This window comes from Nannobrachium achirus (assembly GCF_963921795.1).
Source record: "Nannobrachium achirus genome assembly, chromosome: 23".
NCBI lineage: Eukaryota > Metazoa > Chordata > Actinopteri > Myctophiformes > Myctophidae > Nannobrachium > Nannobrachium achirus.
Window position 1 is genome coordinate 28555576 of NC_137830.1, and position 18970 is coordinate 28574545.

At 45.1% G+C, this 18970-nt stretch overlaps 1 protein-coding gene across 1 annotated transcript in view; it reads right to left on the reverse strand.

The window, feature by feature from the left end:
- utp20 (UTP20 small subunit processome component) overlaps positions 1 to 18970 on the reverse strand; it is a 58427-nt gene that overhangs the window by 7541 nt on the left and 31916 nt on the right. Inside the window, exons 31-51 of the mRNA XM_080753937.1 lie at positions 17951 to 18092; positions 17325 to 17469; positions 16982 to 17069; positions 16238 to 16381; positions 16047 to 16100; positions 15790 to 15942; positions 14771 to 14920; positions 13814 to 13954; positions 12197 to 12334; positions 11310 to 11449; positions 11105 to 11193; positions 10685 to 10986; positions 9617 to 9756; positions 8802 to 8958; positions 7925 to 8023; positions 7411 to 7578; positions 4472 to 4638; positions 2625 to 2772; positions 1691 to 1807; positions 776 to 946; positions 146 to 277 (exon numbers count right to left, since the gene is read on the reverse strand). Of these exons, the coding sequence (XP_080610063.1) occupies positions 146 to 277; positions 776 to 946; positions 1691 to 1807; positions 2625 to 2772; positions 4472 to 4638; positions 7411 to 7578; positions 7925 to 8023; positions 8802 to 8958; positions 9617 to 9756; positions 10685 to 10986; positions 11105 to 11193; positions 11310 to 11449; positions 12197 to 12334; positions 13814 to 13954; positions 14771 to 14920; positions 15790 to 15942; positions 16047 to 16100; positions 16238 to 16381; positions 16982 to 17069; positions 17325 to 17469; positions 17951 to 18092 (2985 nt within the window). The remainder of the gene's footprint in view (positions 1 to 145; positions 278 to 775; positions 947 to 1690; positions 1808 to 2624; positions 2773 to 4471; positions 4639 to 7410; positions 7579 to 7924; positions 8024 to 8801; positions 8959 to 9616; positions 9757 to 10684; positions 10987 to 11104; positions 11194 to 11309; positions 11450 to 12196; positions 12335 to 13813; positions 13955 to 14770; positions 14921 to 15789; positions 15943 to 16046; positions 16101 to 16237; positions 16382 to 16981; positions 17070 to 17324; positions 17470 to 17950; positions 18093 to 18970) is intronic.

The window sequence follows — 18970 nt, forward strand, 5'->3', positions numbered from 1 at the left end:
TCAGAAAGTGCAACACAAAATCCTGACTGAAGTGGGAGGCTTACATGAGATCCACATCCTCCAAGTGAGTCTAGGAAAGCACTGTCCTTTGATTGTCTCTGTTGGTACGCACCCAAAATATGTCTACTAGAATCAAATGGCGTACCTTCAGCAGGCCGAAGGCGGTGGCCTGGCGAGAGCGATCATAGATGTCTTCCTCGGCGTATCCCAGCAGCACCTGCAGCTGCGTCTCGGAGATCTTGCTGTTCTTCACGCTCTTCACCAATACTGTTATAGCCTGGGAGAGAGAGAGCATTAACCATGTGTGACTCTGAGAGACCTTTAACCAGTAGCCTGGGATCCCTTCACTTTTCGGGGTTTGATCCGGTCGGGAGCGGAAACCACTCTACGCCATGTTGTAGTCCTAGACGGACTTTGGCCGGAACTATCATACCGGAAACAGTTTTAACCCAAAATAATTCCCCTGCGCTCAAGGACATACTTTTAGGTCCTACCTAATAAACCCCTTGATGCAGCGTAGTTTTGCTTTTGGAAAATTAGTTTGGTATATGCATCTTTTAGTCCAACTCGTAGCGACTCTTGGCAAGACTACACTAGGCTACTCGAGCATTTTAATAGGGATTGGGGAAACAAACGGGGGGAACCAAAACAAAGCGACGCCGCTTCTTCTGCCCGTTGTAAACGAATACCAGGCTTTCCCCCGAGAAAGCCTGGTGACGTGAGGTTACAGTTAAAGTAAGTCTTGTCTTTACTGTGTACATTCCAGTGAGAGTACCTTGAAGCAGTTCTGCACCAGGTGGTAGTTCTCTCCCTTGGCAGCGCCTGCCTTGGAGTAGTCCTTCAGAAGGACAAACAGCTGCCTGATCATCTGGTCTGAACTCCTCTCTATGGCTGGCAGGGGGAACTTGAGCAGCCAGGTGAGCCCCACCAGAGCCTCAGTGGTCACCTGACAGGGAGGGAAGGAGGCAGGGATTACCAAAGGAGGCAACCACAATATAAAAAGATAAATAATAAAAGTCATATTTCTGGAAAATAATGTTGTGTTTAAAAATACACATGCATGACTAGGGATAGGTTCCATCCCATTTGGAACACTCAGTTACAGACCTGTAAGGGTCCATTTGGAACCCCCATAGGAATCATTGAGGAATCGTTACAATCCCTTAGGATCTAAGAGGGGTTGGTAAAAGGGCCTTTCTGTGTGGAGTTTGCATGTTCTCCCTGTGTCTCCTAGGGGAGGTACCCTCACAAAAAACATGCAGTAATCCTGGTCTCTATACTGCCTCCCCCTGGCCAGCCAGGGCGCCTGATGGAGGCGAAAGGAACTGGTTGGAATAACGTGTTCCTTCGACAGGCTACGTCCAGCTGGGGAATCTCTCCGCTGTCAGGTGAAAAGAAGCGGCTTGGACTCCTCATGCATAGATGGAAGCATGAGGCCAGTCCATTGCTCTCCCCAGGTTGGCAGAGGGAGTGTAGTGCCCAGGATTACATTATTATTACATTTTATATTAATTGGCACTGGGTGAAAAATGTGTTACAAAATTGTGGGACAAATGTTTTGAGAAAAATAAATACAAAATAAACTAAAGGATCCCAACCCTATGCATGACGTAGACTAATTCTAGGATGTGCACATTATTGCAGGAGGCACATGCAAACACATACACACACACCACATACACACACACACCTTGACATGCATGGAGTTGAGGCAGGCCAGCAGCAACGTTATGAATGGGTCCAACATTTCCAGAGCGCAGTCTTCAGAGGATGTCACCTTGGCATTCTTCAGACTCATGTGGAGCAGCTAAGGAGTAAAACAAGTTTCCACATAGTCAATAGAAAATACAGTATTATAGCACCCAGTCTAATCAATTTTTGAGTGGTGCTAACCGCTCCTACATCTGACTACTTCTGTCACGCGTCTGCTTGTACGTATGTCCCGCCCCATCCCACACTGGCCAAGCTTCACGGGACACTTTATGAAATGAATTCATGAATAAATAGATAGCACCACTCACTTCACACTGGGTGTGATTTTTAAATTATTTTTTAACTGAATAGTACCAGGAATGAATTAATTAATTCAGTAGCTTCTATGTTTACCTATTTTCAAGGATGCACGCGAGTGTGCAGTGTCTGTGTGGACGTGATCGTGTTGGAATTCACCCAGCTAGGAAACCGGATTGAGAAGTGCTTTTCATCTCCGGGTTATCTTTGCATGCATCGATCTCCTAGCTACCACGGATCGTTCTTACAGTAGCGAACAACAATATTAATAAGCTTGCATTAAAAAGATCAAAAGACAGAGATCTCCGTCCTCGGCACGAAAGCATGATTTGAATACTGATTTACTTCCGCGCATATTCCGCAACATATTCTCCTTTTGAACAGCCTTCCAAGAAGAAGAAACAAGACACTGAAAAGCACTGAAAAAGTCATGTTATTTATCCCATTTAATTAATTGTGATTGAGGGGACGCTTTAAGGCAGAAGGGATGCTGCCTTGAAGGGTAGATTAGTCTAACAAGTATAACAAGACAACCACTAGCCATGAAGTATTAGTCAACTTACAACAGTAACTACTAAAAAAGAAGACAATAAGACTAGGAGGATGGTTCTCACCTTGAGGCCAGCGTCCACCAGGACGTGCATGTTTGAACATCTATTAACTGCAGCCTTCTTTCCCCCTCTGCCTGGGGTGGGGGGCAGCAGCAGGCAGCTGGGAGGGGGCAGCCGGGGGTCCGGGGGAGGCTGGACTGATGCCTTGTCTCTGAATGTTCACATACATACACACGGTACAAAGAGTCAGACACAGTGCATAATGTCATTACGATTGTTTGTGGGTGTTGGTGTGTACCTTATGTCTTGCATCTTGCAAGTAAGTGCCAATCCCAATGTCATTTGAATGTTAATTTCATCCATTTATATGCATATATTTATTAAATGTAGATATTTATCTTTCTTCTACAATATGTTTGAAATGTGATAATGCAGCTATGGGGCATTTCTGATTCAAACAGTAGATTCTAATAGATGGTTATTTTTTATCATCTTCAAAACACCCACTAGTGGGAGAAAAGAGAAGTGAAGTATCCATTTCAAACACCATTAAGACTCCCAAATTGACAGGGGCACAGTGGTGCAGTGGTTAGCACTTTGCCTCACAGCTAGAAGGTCCTGGGTTCGATTCCCGCCGGGGGAAGCTGTGGGCGCTGGGGGCGTGTTCCTCCACCCGCTTCATCAGCACCCACACCCTAGGTGGGGTTGGCGATAGGGCCTTTCTGTGGTGAGTTTGCATGTTCTCCCCGTGTCTCCTTGGGCATAGGCCCTCACACAAAAACATGCAGTAGTCCTGGTTTCTATACTACCTCCCCCTAGCCAGCCGGGTGCTCCCCAATGTCCCCTGGCGCGGCAGGGGGAGAGCGGAAACCAGGACTACAGGTTAGGTAGTCACCGGGTGAGAAAAATGGGTTACAAAAACCGTGGGATAAAAAACATAAAAAAATAAAAAATAAAGACTCCCAAATCGGGAGATAAGCGAGTCGCATACACAAACTTTAGAAGGCAATCGCAGCCAAACAGGAGGGAATATGGGAAATGAGACAGATCCATGTTGCTGACATGACTTTAGAAATACTGTGTAACGCTTTGCGTGATTTTAGGCCAAAATCTGTAGGAGCAGTGTCCAAAAATTAGTTTTGCAAAAACGGCCTGACGTTGGCGCTAGAAGAGGGCCATGTGAGAAATGAGGGGTGGAGGTTGTGAGTTGCCATCCAAGGAGTGTGTGTGCAAGGTTTGGCATGAATAGGGGCAACGGTGCCGGAGATAAGAGTAGGGCAAAAGTGTAACGTGACGGACACCGGACAGACGGACGGACAGACAGCCAGCCGGTGGAGCTTTTCATAGTAACTTGCGACCTGATGGTCACAACTATCCCCTATGTCTTCATTCCATAAGGGCCACTACATTCTCGATGTCACTACAAAGGAACAGGCACTCTAGGGCGAGGGGGGAGTATTGGGATTGGTTTGGTGGTGAGTCTTCTTGGCTTTTTAGTCTATGTGCCTCTGTGCACTATAATATCTTCAATGTGATCTCCATGTCCACCAGCGAGCAGTTTTTGAGCGGTGGTTACACCGTCTCCTATACGTGGCCGTGTGTGTATGCGTGTGTGTGTGCGTGTGTGCGTGTGTGTGTGTCTGTATGTAGCCTGCAGGCCTGCAGTACCTTTTATGACCACACATGTTAAGGGAGGGGCGCTGTTGTTCAGGCCAGGCCAGACCAGGCACACACACACACACACGCACACACACACACACACACACACACACACACACACACACACACACAGGGGGGAAGGGGGGGGGGGGGGTAAACCACCGCTCAGTTCACACGGGTGTGATTTTATCTTATTTGTATATGTGTGCCTGCATATGTATGTGTGTTTGTGTCTCCGTGTCCAGGCGTACCGGTCGCTCTTGGTGACCAGTGGCAGGCTCTGGCTGACCAGGCCGTGGGCCAGCAGCAGGACCTCCCGGTAGCCCATGCCGCCGTTGGCCAGGAAGCCCAGGACCAGACGCCTCAGCACTGCGGCCACACGACGACACACCCTCAGACTGCACGAACCCTCCAGGATCTGGGTAGGGGCGGGTGGAGTGGGTTGGGGCACAAGAGAGAGGTGGGAATGGGAGGAGGACAGAAAGAGATGAGGCAGAGGGAGAAAGACAGAGACAGTTGGGTGAAAAATGTCGTAATTCATTTCCAACAAGCAACAAGATGACCCATTGACATTCAACAAGACATTTCAGGACAACGACATAAAGAAATGTACAGAGTAAGATTTCCTTCCAAAAGCGACTTTTATATTATTCATCATTATGCAATTTACTTAGTACCAATGTAAACAATCTGGAATTAACCTTATTCACATCTGCCATTTTAATACACCAGTAAGGGCGAAAAGTGACTTTGCCCTTCGCTGGCCATCTGGCCAAAGGGATTTGGCTCCCCTGGCATCACAGGGATCTCCATATATGGCAATAAAAGGGATTTGGTTCCCCTGACATTACAGTGATGTCAGAGCGTGATGTCAGAGCATGACAGTCAATCAACAAAAAAGACAAGCGTTACCCATACGTACAGATACGGTCAAGATGTGACAGTTCTGAAAACAAAATGGCCTCTGTGTGAATCTAACTAGTAAGACACCTGAGGGTGGAATGCGACCTCAGGGTGACATGCGACCTCGCCCTAAAGGGCGAGGTCGCGCCAACATCTCCATGTTTAGGCCAAACAGGTTCGCTCCATACTCTGAAAAACCGTGTCGCTTGAGTGACCTTCCTTCCGTAACCTCTGTGATGTCAGTGTGATGTCAGCGAGTTGTGACATCACTTCCTGTACGGGGCGGCTACACGAAATGTGGATAACACTATATATGGAGATAGTCCAGTCCATCATGTCATATGGGACTACCGTCATAGACAGTAGCCAAAAGAGAAGGATACACAAGACTAAGAAAGACAAAAAAAGGAGGAGGAGGATAAAGATACCAAAAGGAGAGAGAAGAAAGGGTGGATGAGGTACAATGTGTGGTATCCTCCTTGTCAAGCTCGACGTTGGTCATTTGGACCTATACATGGAGAAATGGAGCGAACCTGTTTGGTCTAAACATGGAGATGTGGTACAGAATGACTCATATATGGGCATAAAAAGTATGTCATGTGACATCACTTCCTGTACAGACAGTCAGACAGACAGCCATTGACTCCGGCCTAGTCTCGTGTAGCCAGACAACTATTCCACAATCTCCGAATGCTATATAGAGTCTGGAAGAGCAGCTCCCGAACGGCGAGTATCGGAAGTAGCCAGTGCTGCACTGAACTGTAATCCCATTGGAAACATAACAGAAACACAATAGCTCAGACAAAGTCATTCGAGCTGCCTATTATTGTTATGAGTGTATAGTTTAAGAAACGTTTGAAAACATCATGAAGGTGACACCAATAACACCAGAGAAAGACAAAATAAAGCCCCCAGAAATGTTGAAAGGAGACATAACGCTTCCAGTAGGACATGTTAGTGCTACTGCACCAAGGGAGCGGTTGCGTCACATCCGCTTTATCTCGCACTCACCGTTTCTATTTCCGTCTGCCAGACTGTATGCCAGGAGCATTTGACCAAATCGCGGAGGCAACAGTCTGGCCACGCGAGACTAACTCCGGCCTAACAATGGCTACTGTCTATGACGGTAGTCCCATATAACATGATGGACTGGACTATCTCCATATATAGTGTTCTCCACATCTCCATTTTTAGGCCCTATCGCTCACACCCTAGGTTGGGTTGGCGATAGGGCCTTTCTGTGTGGAGTTTGCCTAAACATGGAGATGTGGTACAGAAGAACTCATATATGGGCATAAAAAGTATGTCATGTGACATCACTTCCTGTACAGACAGTCAGACAGACAGCCATTGACTCCGACCTAACAATGGCTACTGTCTATGACGGTAGTTCCATATGACATCTCCATGTTTAGGCCAAACAGGTTCGCTCCATTTCTCCATGTATAGGTCCAAATGCTCAGTCCATTGAGTTGGCCTAACAATGGCTACTGCCTATGACGGTAGTCCCATATGACATGATGGAATGGACTTTCTCCATATATAGTGTTCTCCACATCTCCATGTTTAGGCCAAACAAATTTCGCTCCATTTCTCCATGTATAGGTCCAAATGCCCAACGTTGAGCTTGACAACGAAACGTACTTAACACAGACGCCCCCATATTTACATATATATATAAAAATCACACCCGTGTGAACTGAGCGGTGGTTTACCCCCCCCCCCCCCCTGTGTGTGTGTGTGTGCGCGTGTGTGTGTGTGCCTGGCCTGGCCTGGCCTGAAAACAGCGCCCCTCCCTTAACATGTGTGGTTAGAAAAGGTACTACACCACAGCTTGAGGCTACATACGGACGCACCCACCCACATACACACACGTACCTCTACACACACGGCCACGTATAGGAGCGGCGTGACCACCGCTCAAAAAGTATGTCATGTGACATCACTTCCTGTACAGACAGTCAGACAGACAGCCATTGACTCCGGCCTAACAATGGCTACTGTCTATGACGGTAGTCCCATATGACATGATGGACTGGACTATCTCCATATATAGTGTTATCCACATTTTGTGTAGCCGCCCTGTACAGGAAGTGATGTCACAACTCGCTGACATCACACTGACATCACAGAGGATACGGAAGGACGGTCACGAGGATACGGAAGGAAGGTCACTCAAGCGACACGGTTCTTCAGAGTATATGCGACCTTCGGTCGCAATCAATTGAAAGTAAATGCATCCACTGTTTTATACACTGTTTGACTACAAAATGCTCATCTTGCCCACCTCTTTCAGTGGCAGTATGAGCTGGGTGACACGATCCTTGCCGCAGTACCGTGCCACCAGCTCATACGAGTCCATGCTCTTGCTGTGGCGCGCCTCCATGGACTTGGAGGCGATCCCCTTCACCTCCTTCTCCTCAGCCACGGGCCCAAACAGCTCATTGTTGAAGATCTGGTCCCAAGACACAGGAGGATAGTGATGAGTGAAAGAAAAAGTGAAACGTCTGAACTGTATCAGGATTCAATAGATAAAATTATTAAGATGGTGGGGTTATTAGTTGGCCGTTGGCTTGTGAAATGTCAATGAATCTACAAGGTTTAAGATTGGGGCCCATTAGAGTGATATGGCACTCAGTCTTTTGCCCAATGTCAAGTTTGTAACATGTAACAATGTTACACTGTCCAAAAACTGTTTATAAATGCTTCAGAACTCTTGTCAACAGACAGACAGATGGCAAACTCCTTTTATTTTTTATTTTTATTTTTTTTACATAAAAACTAAAAAGGGAGGTTCTCACTTGTATGAGCATGTCCATGCATGGGTCCAGTTCTCCACACTTCAGGGTTGGACTGAGGACCATCAGCAATTGGTAGACTGTGAAGGTCAGCACGTGGGCCTATGGACGAAGACAGGCAGAGTCAGAACCAGTACCAAGGAGTCAGAGAGATTCTGTGTCTGTGTGTGTGTGTGTGTTGTTCCCACCTGGTATTTTAAGGCAAGGACACCAGCACCCACTTTAGAAGGAATTATTCATAGTTTATTGAAGGCTTTTTCCCCCAGCAGCAGCACATAAACACAGGATGTTTCGGCCCCGTGGGCCTTCCTCAGCGTGTAACTCATGCTGGCCCAAGTCGCATTAGATTTTAACCACTTTAACCATTATTTAATGCTTTAACTATTGAAAAATAGCAGATATACAAGCTCACAGCGCGGCACCGAGTGCCGCGCTGCAAGCTTGTAGATCTGCTATTTTTGAAAAATCGTGAAGTCTTTGAATATCTTTGACCCGATCTTTGTCCCGAGTACTTCTAAATCCTTCCTCTAAATCAGTGGTTCTCAAACTTTTTCATGTCAAGGACCCCCAAAATTACATTTATTTGGCCGCAGACCCCCCATCTCAAAATATGTTGTTCCAGGGACCCCCCAGAAGCAGAGATTTGAGTTACAAAAGTTTGCTTTGAAAAATATATATTGAAACATGTGCACACATTTTCACTATTTTTCAAAAATAGCAGATCTACAAGCTCGCAGCACGGCACTCTGTGCAGCGCTGTGAGCTTGTATATCTGCTATTTTTCAATGTAAGTATTCAATAATTCTAGGCCTAAATGGGTTAGTTCAGTGTTTGCCCGAACCGTGCACCCTAGAATAGTATATATATTTGAAGGTCCCACCTGGTAGCCTTTGACCAGGACAGACTGCATCTCTTTCAGCAGGTAGTGGAAGTACTTGATGCCCAGCGTCTCTATGATCTTCATCAGCGTGTTCCTCGCCACATCACGGATCTCCTGGAACTTGTTCCTCAGAAACACGCACACCTTGAGCAGGATCCTGCACACACACACACACACGCACACACACACACACTCTTCTATTAGCCTAGGTCTTTCATAAACATCGAAGATAACCAGTAAAAATGGAACCAAACTGACTCTTATCCATTTGTACACTTTCAGAGTTAAATTAACTCAGGGATCAGACATTTCCAGCTACCAATAAATCTGGTGACATCTCAATTCAATGTAGGGGCTAAAACTGGGTGAAAAAAAAAACTGCATTGCAGAACCAATGTAAAACACTCAATCCTTCATATTAGGACGGTGATACGATTTGTTTTGTTAGTGGCCGTTTTCTCTGCTGTTCTAGCAACAATATCGATTTCAGAAGATGTCACCAAACATATCAGTAGGCAGAGACAGGTAAAACATCTCACGTTGGGGCACGGGACCCTAGGCTCCCACAAAGCTTGGCCAATGTGACCCTGGGCGTACAACAAACTTTGAACACTTTGTGCCAAGATGTAGGCCAGATGTAGGCCACGCTTCAGAGCCCAGACATTGGTGCTTAGCTCCTTCCAGGAGCACCACTCAAAAACATTGTTGGAAATGTATGTTTGTGAGGGTATCTACTATCTAGTCCTCGTGATGATTGAATGACAATAAGGCAGGCACACACACACACACACACACACACACACAGAAGAGCGTACCCGGGCAGGTTGGCCTCCATGATGTGTGGAGGCAGCGTCTGCATCAGTTTGATCAGGGCGAAGGCGATGGGCACACGGCTCACCTCCTCATCCTTTACATCCTTTGACTTCACCGCCTTGTGCTCCTCATCTCGCTTCACCTACGATTCACACACACACACACACACACACACACACACACACACACACACACACACACACACACACACACACACACACACACACACACACACACACACACACACACACACACACACACACACACACACACACACACACGTTGAGTAACATGCACACAAAGATGAGCCCCTTTTGTCTCCACTCTAAGATCCATCGATCCAGTGTTGATTGAGTGTTGATTGACAGCAAATTTTGGGGGACTAAATCTACCAAGTATTTTGACCGGCCGGGATGGAGTTAAAATTAGTGATTTATACTCAGCTGTGTGCCGAAAATAGCCGATCTACAAGCTCACAACGTGTCGAGCTGCGATACATAGAGAGCTTGTAGATCGGCCAGCATAAAATGACTTGTCTTCTACTGGATCTCTTCTCCACTAGTCCCTCCCTAAAATTTTAGCCTAGTTTTTATTCGTTGATGGAGTTGTCAGTATATTTAGTCTTAGTTTTAGCCTTTTAGCTTAGTTTTACATTTAATTGTAGTAAAAAAAAGGTAGTCGACGAACATTTTTCATCATAGTTTTTCTGTCGACAGGCCAGAGTTTCCCGAGCTATTAATCAATTAGATTTGATTAAAAACAATCCAAAATCGAATCGCCGAAGACATTGCTTCCGGTTTGGGACTGGAATCATAAACGGATATGCATTTTTGGGGGTGGGACAACACGTTACTCTGTGGCCACTCTCTGCCACTCTCTAGCTCAGCAATGCTAGCATGGATAAACATGGGGGGTCTTTTGTAATCGCGAACGAACAACGGCATGCACACGGATCGTGCACGATCGGCATACACGCGCCCACGAAAATCACGGCATATAATGGAAAATCTCAGTTTTTCTGGGCAGCCAATGGGTTAAGATCCATTGATCCTGAAGGGTGAACGACGTACCTTGGCGGTGAGACACCTCTGCAGGCGGGGCAGGACGCTGTCGCCGACTGTCTTGTGGATGGAGGTTATGAGATGGTCCAGCTCCTCTTCGCTCTGAGGCAGGCCACTGGGCAGTGATGGCTCCTCGGAACCCCCTGAGCCCTTGGCTTTAGGGTCGCCGGCCTTTTCTTCCTCCTTCCCTGCCTCGGCAGCGTCCATTTCCATGGCTTCCTCCTCCTCCTCACCAATGCTTTCATCTAATGTGAGCGTTAGCACTTCATCCCCCTCCTCCTCTGCATCAACTGTGACACTCCCTGTCCCAGCTAGAGAGAGAGATGTGTGTGTCACTTAGCTTTATGTCTTTCACAAAAATGATTAAGACGGTAGGCTGGGTTTGTTTAATTACATTTCTTTGATTAATGCCGGACAAACAACACTTACCCTCTTTGGCTCTGGCCTTGGCAGCCTCCATTTCTTTGCTAATTGTCTGGTGGTCAAAACGGAACGCCTCCAGGACAGAGACTAATAAACTGGAGGAGAGAGAGAAGGAGAGAAACCAAAGTGAGAAAATAGGTAAGGCAGGCATCCATATAATTATGTCATTTCACAATAGGTGTTAGACAGACACACACTCTGTTGGCCCTACCTGACGGCCAGCTTCTGATCTGCCTGTGACGTCTGCAAGACGTGGATGAAGTGTCGCAGGTAGTAGAGGTACTTGGACCAGGTCAGCCTGCGGCACACCGCCCCCACCACCTCCACCGACGCCGAGATCACGCTTTCATGCTGCGGAACACATGCGTATGTATGAACTCATCAGCCACACCAAGGTTAAAATAGTTTTGGATTTGTTTTCTTTTTTTAGTTTTTAAAGCGGATTTGCTAGTTTCTATTAGTTTTTATTTTTGAAAATGTTCACACATACCTGCCACGATTAAAAATCATAACTTTTTCTCTGCCACCAAAGGGTACAAAGGGTTAAAAAACTAACTAGGTGCACAAATCGTGCACAGATCATGCACCACGTGCGACGTGCGTGCACGCCGTTCACAGCTTTCAAACAAAAGAATCCGCTTGGATATCCGTTCTGGCATTCAGGAGATAGAGGACACAATGTTTTCTTCATGTCAACAAACATGGCTGCCATGTTTGAAAGATGGAGTTGTTCTGGGGGTCAAACATGCATTTCGCGATCGCAATCATACCGAAAGTAGGCCTAGTAGTAGGAAGTTATAAAAAAAAAAATATATATAATAACATTAATACATTTTATTTTATTTAAAAAAATAAGACAATAAAAGATGATCGGCAGGGAGCTCCCTAGGGAAATAGACGATCCAAGAGTGAGTTAATAGTTTTAGTTTGTATTAGTTTTTTTATACTTTGGATTATTTGTCAGGTGCAGCATTGAAAAAGAAAGTATCGTGAGATAAAAGGCATGTATTTATACATTTGAAACAGCAAAAAAAATAAAAATAAAATCTAAAACAATTGACGTGTGACGTCATGTTTGCGGCGTGTGAAAGGCCCCACCTTGAGCATCTTTTCGTCGAACAGGGCGGTCATGGCGTAGGGCATGATGTAGTCCTGCAGGGTACGTGACGTCATCACCACCGTGCCCTCTGTCAGCTGCTTGGCCAGTTTCCTCAGCGCGCGACCCCGCCGGTGGATCTACAGCGAGACACGGCAGAGGGCATAATGCAAGGGTCTTCAACAGGGGGTCCTCAGAGTTACTACAGGGGGGCCACCAAATCCTTGTGTGATAGGATAATTATTTTCAATTAAAAACTTTGAACCCTCGCATTCCTATTCTGCGGAGAACTTTAGCCAAAATAGCCGATAAGCTGTCAGCGCCTCGCAGAAAGAGGATTGGTGTAGAGGTCAAAAAGAGCAGACCAAGTACAGAGTGAAAGGTCAAGTTTACTAGGTATCGACTAAATGGCTAAATGTCTGAAAAAAAAAAGAAAAACATTAGAATCCAACATAGACTGATGACAGTGCTGTCAAACAAGTCGATGAAAATCTGCATCACACATCTATACTATAATTTTGCGAATGTCTGTCTGTCTGTCTGTCTGTCTGTCTGTCTGTCTCAGCGTTTCTCCTCAGTGGCTGGAGCAATTGATCTGAAATCGCATCACCATCAGCATATGAACACACCTGACATAACTGTGAAGGCCGTTTGTCACTTTCACAAATCGTATGCTGTATATTAGCATTTTTATGCTGTATCTACTATCTATTCTGCATCTAGCATGAGGCACATCTATTCTGCATCTAGCTTGAGGCAAAATGTTTAACCAGCTCTGTGTGTGTGTGTGTGTGTGTGTGTGTGTGTGTGTGTGCAGGCAGGCGGGTGTGTGTGCAGGCGGGTGGGCGGGCGGGCTGGGGGGGGGGGGGGGGGGGGGGGGAGGGCAGTATCTCTGTTTTAGCCATTAAACGAAACGGGTTTCTTACATTGATGCTCCTACATCATGCAAGCACCAGTTAAAGTTACTTTCCATCCCTCATATACTGTGTGCACAGTGCACATCCCATAACCCACACACTGCACATCATTTTGGAGCTCATATCTTTGAACGGGTAAGGGTTAGTTTATACAATATGTAGTGGAGGTCCCTGCTTCATCTCTCTCTCAGTTAAGGGGTCCTTGGCCTGAAAATGTTGAAGACCCCTGGCATAATGCATGAGAACCTGGAAGACCATTGGGTACTGAATCAGACTGAGAAGACCTTTTTCTTCTTCTTTTTTTCACGCATTACAACCGGGAAAGCATCTGTGTCATTTTAGATTGAGCTAAAAAGAGAGGCAGGGAGTGAAATTTCAAAAAGGGCCTTTTGTTTGTCTCGAAAATAGCAGACCTCCAAGCTCACAACGCGTCACAGGCTATTTTCGATGCTTGATTCATGATGGGCAATTCTTTCAACATGAGACGCTGCATTCAAGTTCAGGAGAGTTTGGACAAGGCAATTTTCTTGAATGCTGCCTTCATGTTTGGCATGGAAAGAGGGAATTTGCATTTCTTTTACCATAGTCAAAACTGCATTCATGGTCTGGAGAGGGCACTTTTTTACAGACGAATAAAAGGGCAGGGGCTCAAGCCCCCTTTGATGTCTATGTGTGCACATGCCTGCTGGTGGTTCCACTAACCTGGATGTGCTTCATGTGTTCGAAGAAGTCAGACTCTAGGTCGGTGTAGTTGGTGAGCTGCACGAGCTCTCTGAACTCCTTCTTGGAAGGGAAGGTCTCCACCAGGAAGGCCAGGACCGTGGTGTAGTCATGCTGCACACTCTGAGGGGTGGAGAATGCAGGAAGAAAGAACAATAAAGTTAAACATCTGATCTATTAGACTCACAAGTCAGTATCTAAACGGGCAACTGGCGGCCCGGGGGCCACATGCGGCCCGCAGGTTAATATCGGAAGACTGATATTATTGATTTCAGCTGTTACAATTCTAAACATGCAAACATGACACGCTTTAATCATGTCAGTCTATGTTAGTAGCTTAGTGACTAGGATTACCAGTAAGACTCCCTAATCGGGAGATAAGCGACTGTCAGGTCGCATACACAAACTTTATAAGGCAATGGTAGCCAATCAGGAGGGAATATGGGAAATGGGACAGATCCATGTTGATGACATGACATGTGAGAAATGAGGGTGGAGGTTGTGGTTTGGCAGCCAAGAAGTGTGTGTGCAAAGTTTGGCATGGATAGGGGCAACGGTGGCGGAGATATGAGTGGGGGAAAAGTGTGATGTGATGTGACGTGATGTGATGTGATGTGACGTGACTGACAGACTGACTGACAGCCGGTGGAGTTTTTGATAGTAACTGCGACCTGACGCAACAATTTTATTTTATTTGTTATGTCTAATATATTTGTATTTAAGTTCATAAAGTTAACGTAAGTATAACTAAATGCATTTGAAATTAATACAAATGTTTCTATATTTAAAAAATAGCAAAATTAGACTTTTTAGATGACTAAAATATGACTAATTTACATTTTATTCTGCTAAAGCTAAATCAAACTTTGCAGTTAAAATGTGTGTATGTGTCTCCCTACCTCCAGTTAAAATCAGCACTGGGTGTATGTGTCTCCCTACCTCCGTCTTGCTGTGGAGGCCCTTGCGCACTGCGTCCAAAATCGTGCGCTGCACTATGCTCTTGTAGGCCTCCTCATCGGCCTCCACCAGCTGGGTTATGACCGCACACAAACACAAGGTGGCGTTGTCTGCCAGAGACATGTCTCCAATCTATGGATGGTTGAAGGACAGGAGAGAGGTAGGAACAAAATGTAAAAGAAGAAAATATACAGGACCATAAAAAGAAAACATGGAATTAAAGTATTCAATTTTCATTTCATCATGGCTGCATCCTAAACTAGCATTGTTTAACATATCTCCATGCGACAACGTGAGTACAACTTGGCTGGAAGTTATCTTGTTGTGCCATAGTTTTGTACTTTCTCTGTTTCTGTTTTGTGTCTAAGGAGTTAACGTTACTCTAATAGACCCCCAGGTGTGGTTATAATATGCAAATGTGTCTTCCCTGTGTATTTTTTGTTTCTTCCTGAAAGCTGAAAGCCTCCGAGTCAAAAGGCCCCCAAAACATTTTCCTAGTATAATCATAATATCTGATGATCATGTTTTAGGGTGGATCAACGGGGGTACATTTATTACATTCAGCTAGCAATTGACGCCTAGTCAATAGCTGAAGGGAGGTGTTGTGAAGTGAGGCAGTGTAGAGGAAAACACTAGAGGATCTAGTATATAGACCTGGGACCACTTAAACTTAAAATAAAAAGTGCCTTAGAAGGACTGGTCTGTGAGTGCTGGTATTCTCTTTGAGATTGTTCTTGTAAAGTTACGTTTCCCAACCGTGCACCCGGTAGGAAGTCAAGTAATGTTGAAACGAGTTGGAGTGGTGCTTGCACCCCTGCTGTAACTATAGCCCTGGGGGACCATGGTCCACCAAGTATAGGGTATAAGTGATTAATGGAGGACTCTAACAGTACAGTAATGTGCAGGAAAGCTGAACAATAGTTATTTTCCCAATTATGTAAAAGTAACATAGAAAACTTTTCCAGGTGTTTAATGGAATGGGGTAAGAAGTGCCTCCTTGCCTCAAACGTGTGGAAGCAGTTGTGTATGATGGTGTTGATGAAGTCCATATCCAGCGTCTGCATCTCTTTGATACGCTTGGTGGCATCTTGGAAAGCCACCAGACGCACGTCAAAGTAGATCTCGTCCAAGTGTCGGCTGTCAAACGCGTTCAGCTGGAGAGGAGTGAAACAGTTAGTGGTGTTTGTGTTGAGAGAGAAACAAGGTGGGAGTGTGTTGTTTACAAATGTTTTTATTTTATTTTAATGAATGAACGCACCTTAACTGCAACATCAGTGATGTATGCCAGTGAAGGATCCAGGTCTGAAAGAGTCTGTAAAGAAATGAAAATATAGCCAGTGTTGTACTGATGACAGATAGACAGACACTATCAACACTATAATAAAGACAACAATTTAAGTTAAAAAGAAGCGGGTGAAAAAACATGGCGTAGTCTGCTACACCCCATACCTGGAAGACATTAGTGAGGGCCTGTCTGGGCAGCTTTTCCTGAATGGCGGAGAAAAGCTTGGCAAGAGGATGGAGGAAGGTGGATGGCTCCAGACACTGTCTCAGCAGGTTCTGGATTGTAGCCAGGATGTCGATCTCTGTCTCCTATAGTGCACACAGCACACATATATATAAACACCAGGAAAGGACAGTATAACACTTTAGGACCAGTTTGTTACACAGTAAAATCATCAGTGTATTTAACTCTTGGGAATGCACAAATGGACCCCTTCTTCTGTCGCCCATCTCAAGACTAAACTACAAAGCTACTGTTGCATGCAAACAAAAATAAGTTAGTTTGAAGCACTGAAAACAAATTACATTCTGAAGTGAAACACTGTTTCAAAATCAGTCGAAGCTCTCGGGTGGCACACAGGTGGCAAGTCCCTGTCGAGTGTCTACACAAATAATTTTGGCCCATGTTCGGGGGAGGGAAGCTTGGCTACGGGTCATTGCACGTACTCCTACAGGCTGGGGCAGCACCTGTCAGCAGGGAGTGTTTGGGAGCGGGAGGAGTAAGAAAAAGTTCTCTACGTCCTCCTGGTGGGGGCTCCTCACTGGCACGCGAGTCAGTAGGATATGACAGCAGTGACAACACAGAAATGTGTGTGGGGAGGAATCAATTGGCATAACGATTAAATTGGGGAGAAACATTTTTGGCTACTCTAAATAGAAAAGATTAAAAACAAAATCAGTGTGTCGCACCTGGGAGTTGTGTCCTTTGTGGAGGTACGGCAGCAACAGGTTGATGAGCACCGAGCTCTGCTCCTTGTCGGTCACAAATCGACTAATCCTGGAAAAAGAAATCTCATAATCATCAACAAGGTTTGTTATGTCCAGTCATCACACCAGGTTCTGATTTTACATACAGTATAACGTCCATATTTCAACATTTTTAATTTTCAACAAATAATCATACATGTACATCATTTTGAATTCGGCATTTCCCTCAACATAGCATCAGTCTTAACAGTATGATATCACAAAATAAATAGTCTGCACATTGAGAATATTACCAACTACAGGATGCCGGGTCACGTGAACTCACTTGGAGAGGATGTTGAGCTCCCTGGCCACCTGCACTCTGAACTTCTTCTTCTTCAGCCGTTGTGTGTTGCGTACGACACCGCTGAGGTAGCTGAACAGGGTGGAGATGTGTGGCAGCAGCAGACTGGAGCCCTGAGTTAACGTGTCTTGAGAGAGATGCCACATTTTGGGCCAGATGTAAGGCTTAAGGGTTGATCTAACATCCTTGTTTTGACATATAAAAAAATGACTTTGGCAATGTGCTTGCTGCGTGGCTCTGGAGGATGTGTGTGTGCGTGTGCGCGTGTGTGTGTGTGTGTGTGTGTGTGTGTGTGTGTGTTCACAGGTTTGCCATTATAATCATGAGCCACGGCCTGAAAATCAAGTGTTTCAAATTGCTTTAAATATTTAATTAAACTAATAATAATGGAAGTCCAATGTGGTCAGATCGGACTGACACCTTGCCCAAATGGAATCACACGTCATAGATACGTCGATAGATGGCCGATATCCACTGGACACATGAGGTAAGAGATCTACATGGAAGCCACGTCTCTTAGACTTGTTTTTTAAACTTACTCCAATCGCAAAATTATGTTTACATTTTAAACATTTCTGTCCAGTTATCGGGACAGGTCACTCACTGACCTGTTGTGTGGAGGAGAGCGCCCTCTGCCGGCTGTGGGAAAACACAACCGTTGACGACGAGTTCCGCGTCATCCTCCGAGGCTACAAAGTCTGCCGTGGTCACGAGGGACTCGGCCACGTCCAGCACCATGGCAACGGTGGCCTGGGAGTAGGGGTGGGTGATATGGAAAAATACAAGATCACATATTTTCCAATGCAGTATCACGATACACAATCTTATCACGATTTTTTTTCATGTTGGTTTTTTATGGTTATTTTTCAAGCTACTTAACTGTACAACCACCTACAAGTAACACAAACTAAAAGAAAAAGGAGTAAGAAACCATTTAGACCAGTGGTCTGCAAAGTGGAGTGCAGGGACTCTGGGTTCTTTTTGAGAGATCTAAATTGACCCTTACAAGTATGCAACTCTGACAGTATACAAATGAAACCAAAAGGACCATTTGTATACTGTCAGAGTTAAGGGGAGACCTTGAGACTTTAAAGTTTGAGAACTACTGATTTAGATGAATCTCTGTATTATCAATTCAACAGGATTTTTTTTATAAGGCTCCCCCTCATTGTATCATGATATATGTGTCCCAGCGCGGCTGACGGCTAGTCATTGATTCTTTTTTCATTTTCATTTTTTCAAGCTGGGAATCATAGCTACAAAATGATATGTTGGTTGTGGAGATTGACCCAACAGTTTTGAAGATATGGCTTATAGAATGATGCCATGCTGAAATACTACTTTTGAGATATTCAAGTTCTAAATTTGGGAGGACCAACAGAATTATGTCCCGATCTCTCACATTAATTAAAAAAAGTCTTATTTACATGCAGAGTTAAACTCTGGCGTTTAAGTGAAATGTAGTCTGATATTTATGACATGCTTTTGTGGCTTTATCACATTTTAGAAAAAAAAAAAAGGAAAAAAAAGTAATTTCAGCTGTGGTCTAAAGTAGTGGCTTCCGAAATGACTGCCCCAGTGTCATGCTCAGTCACATATATAGATATCTCTGAAAAGGCATATCGTGG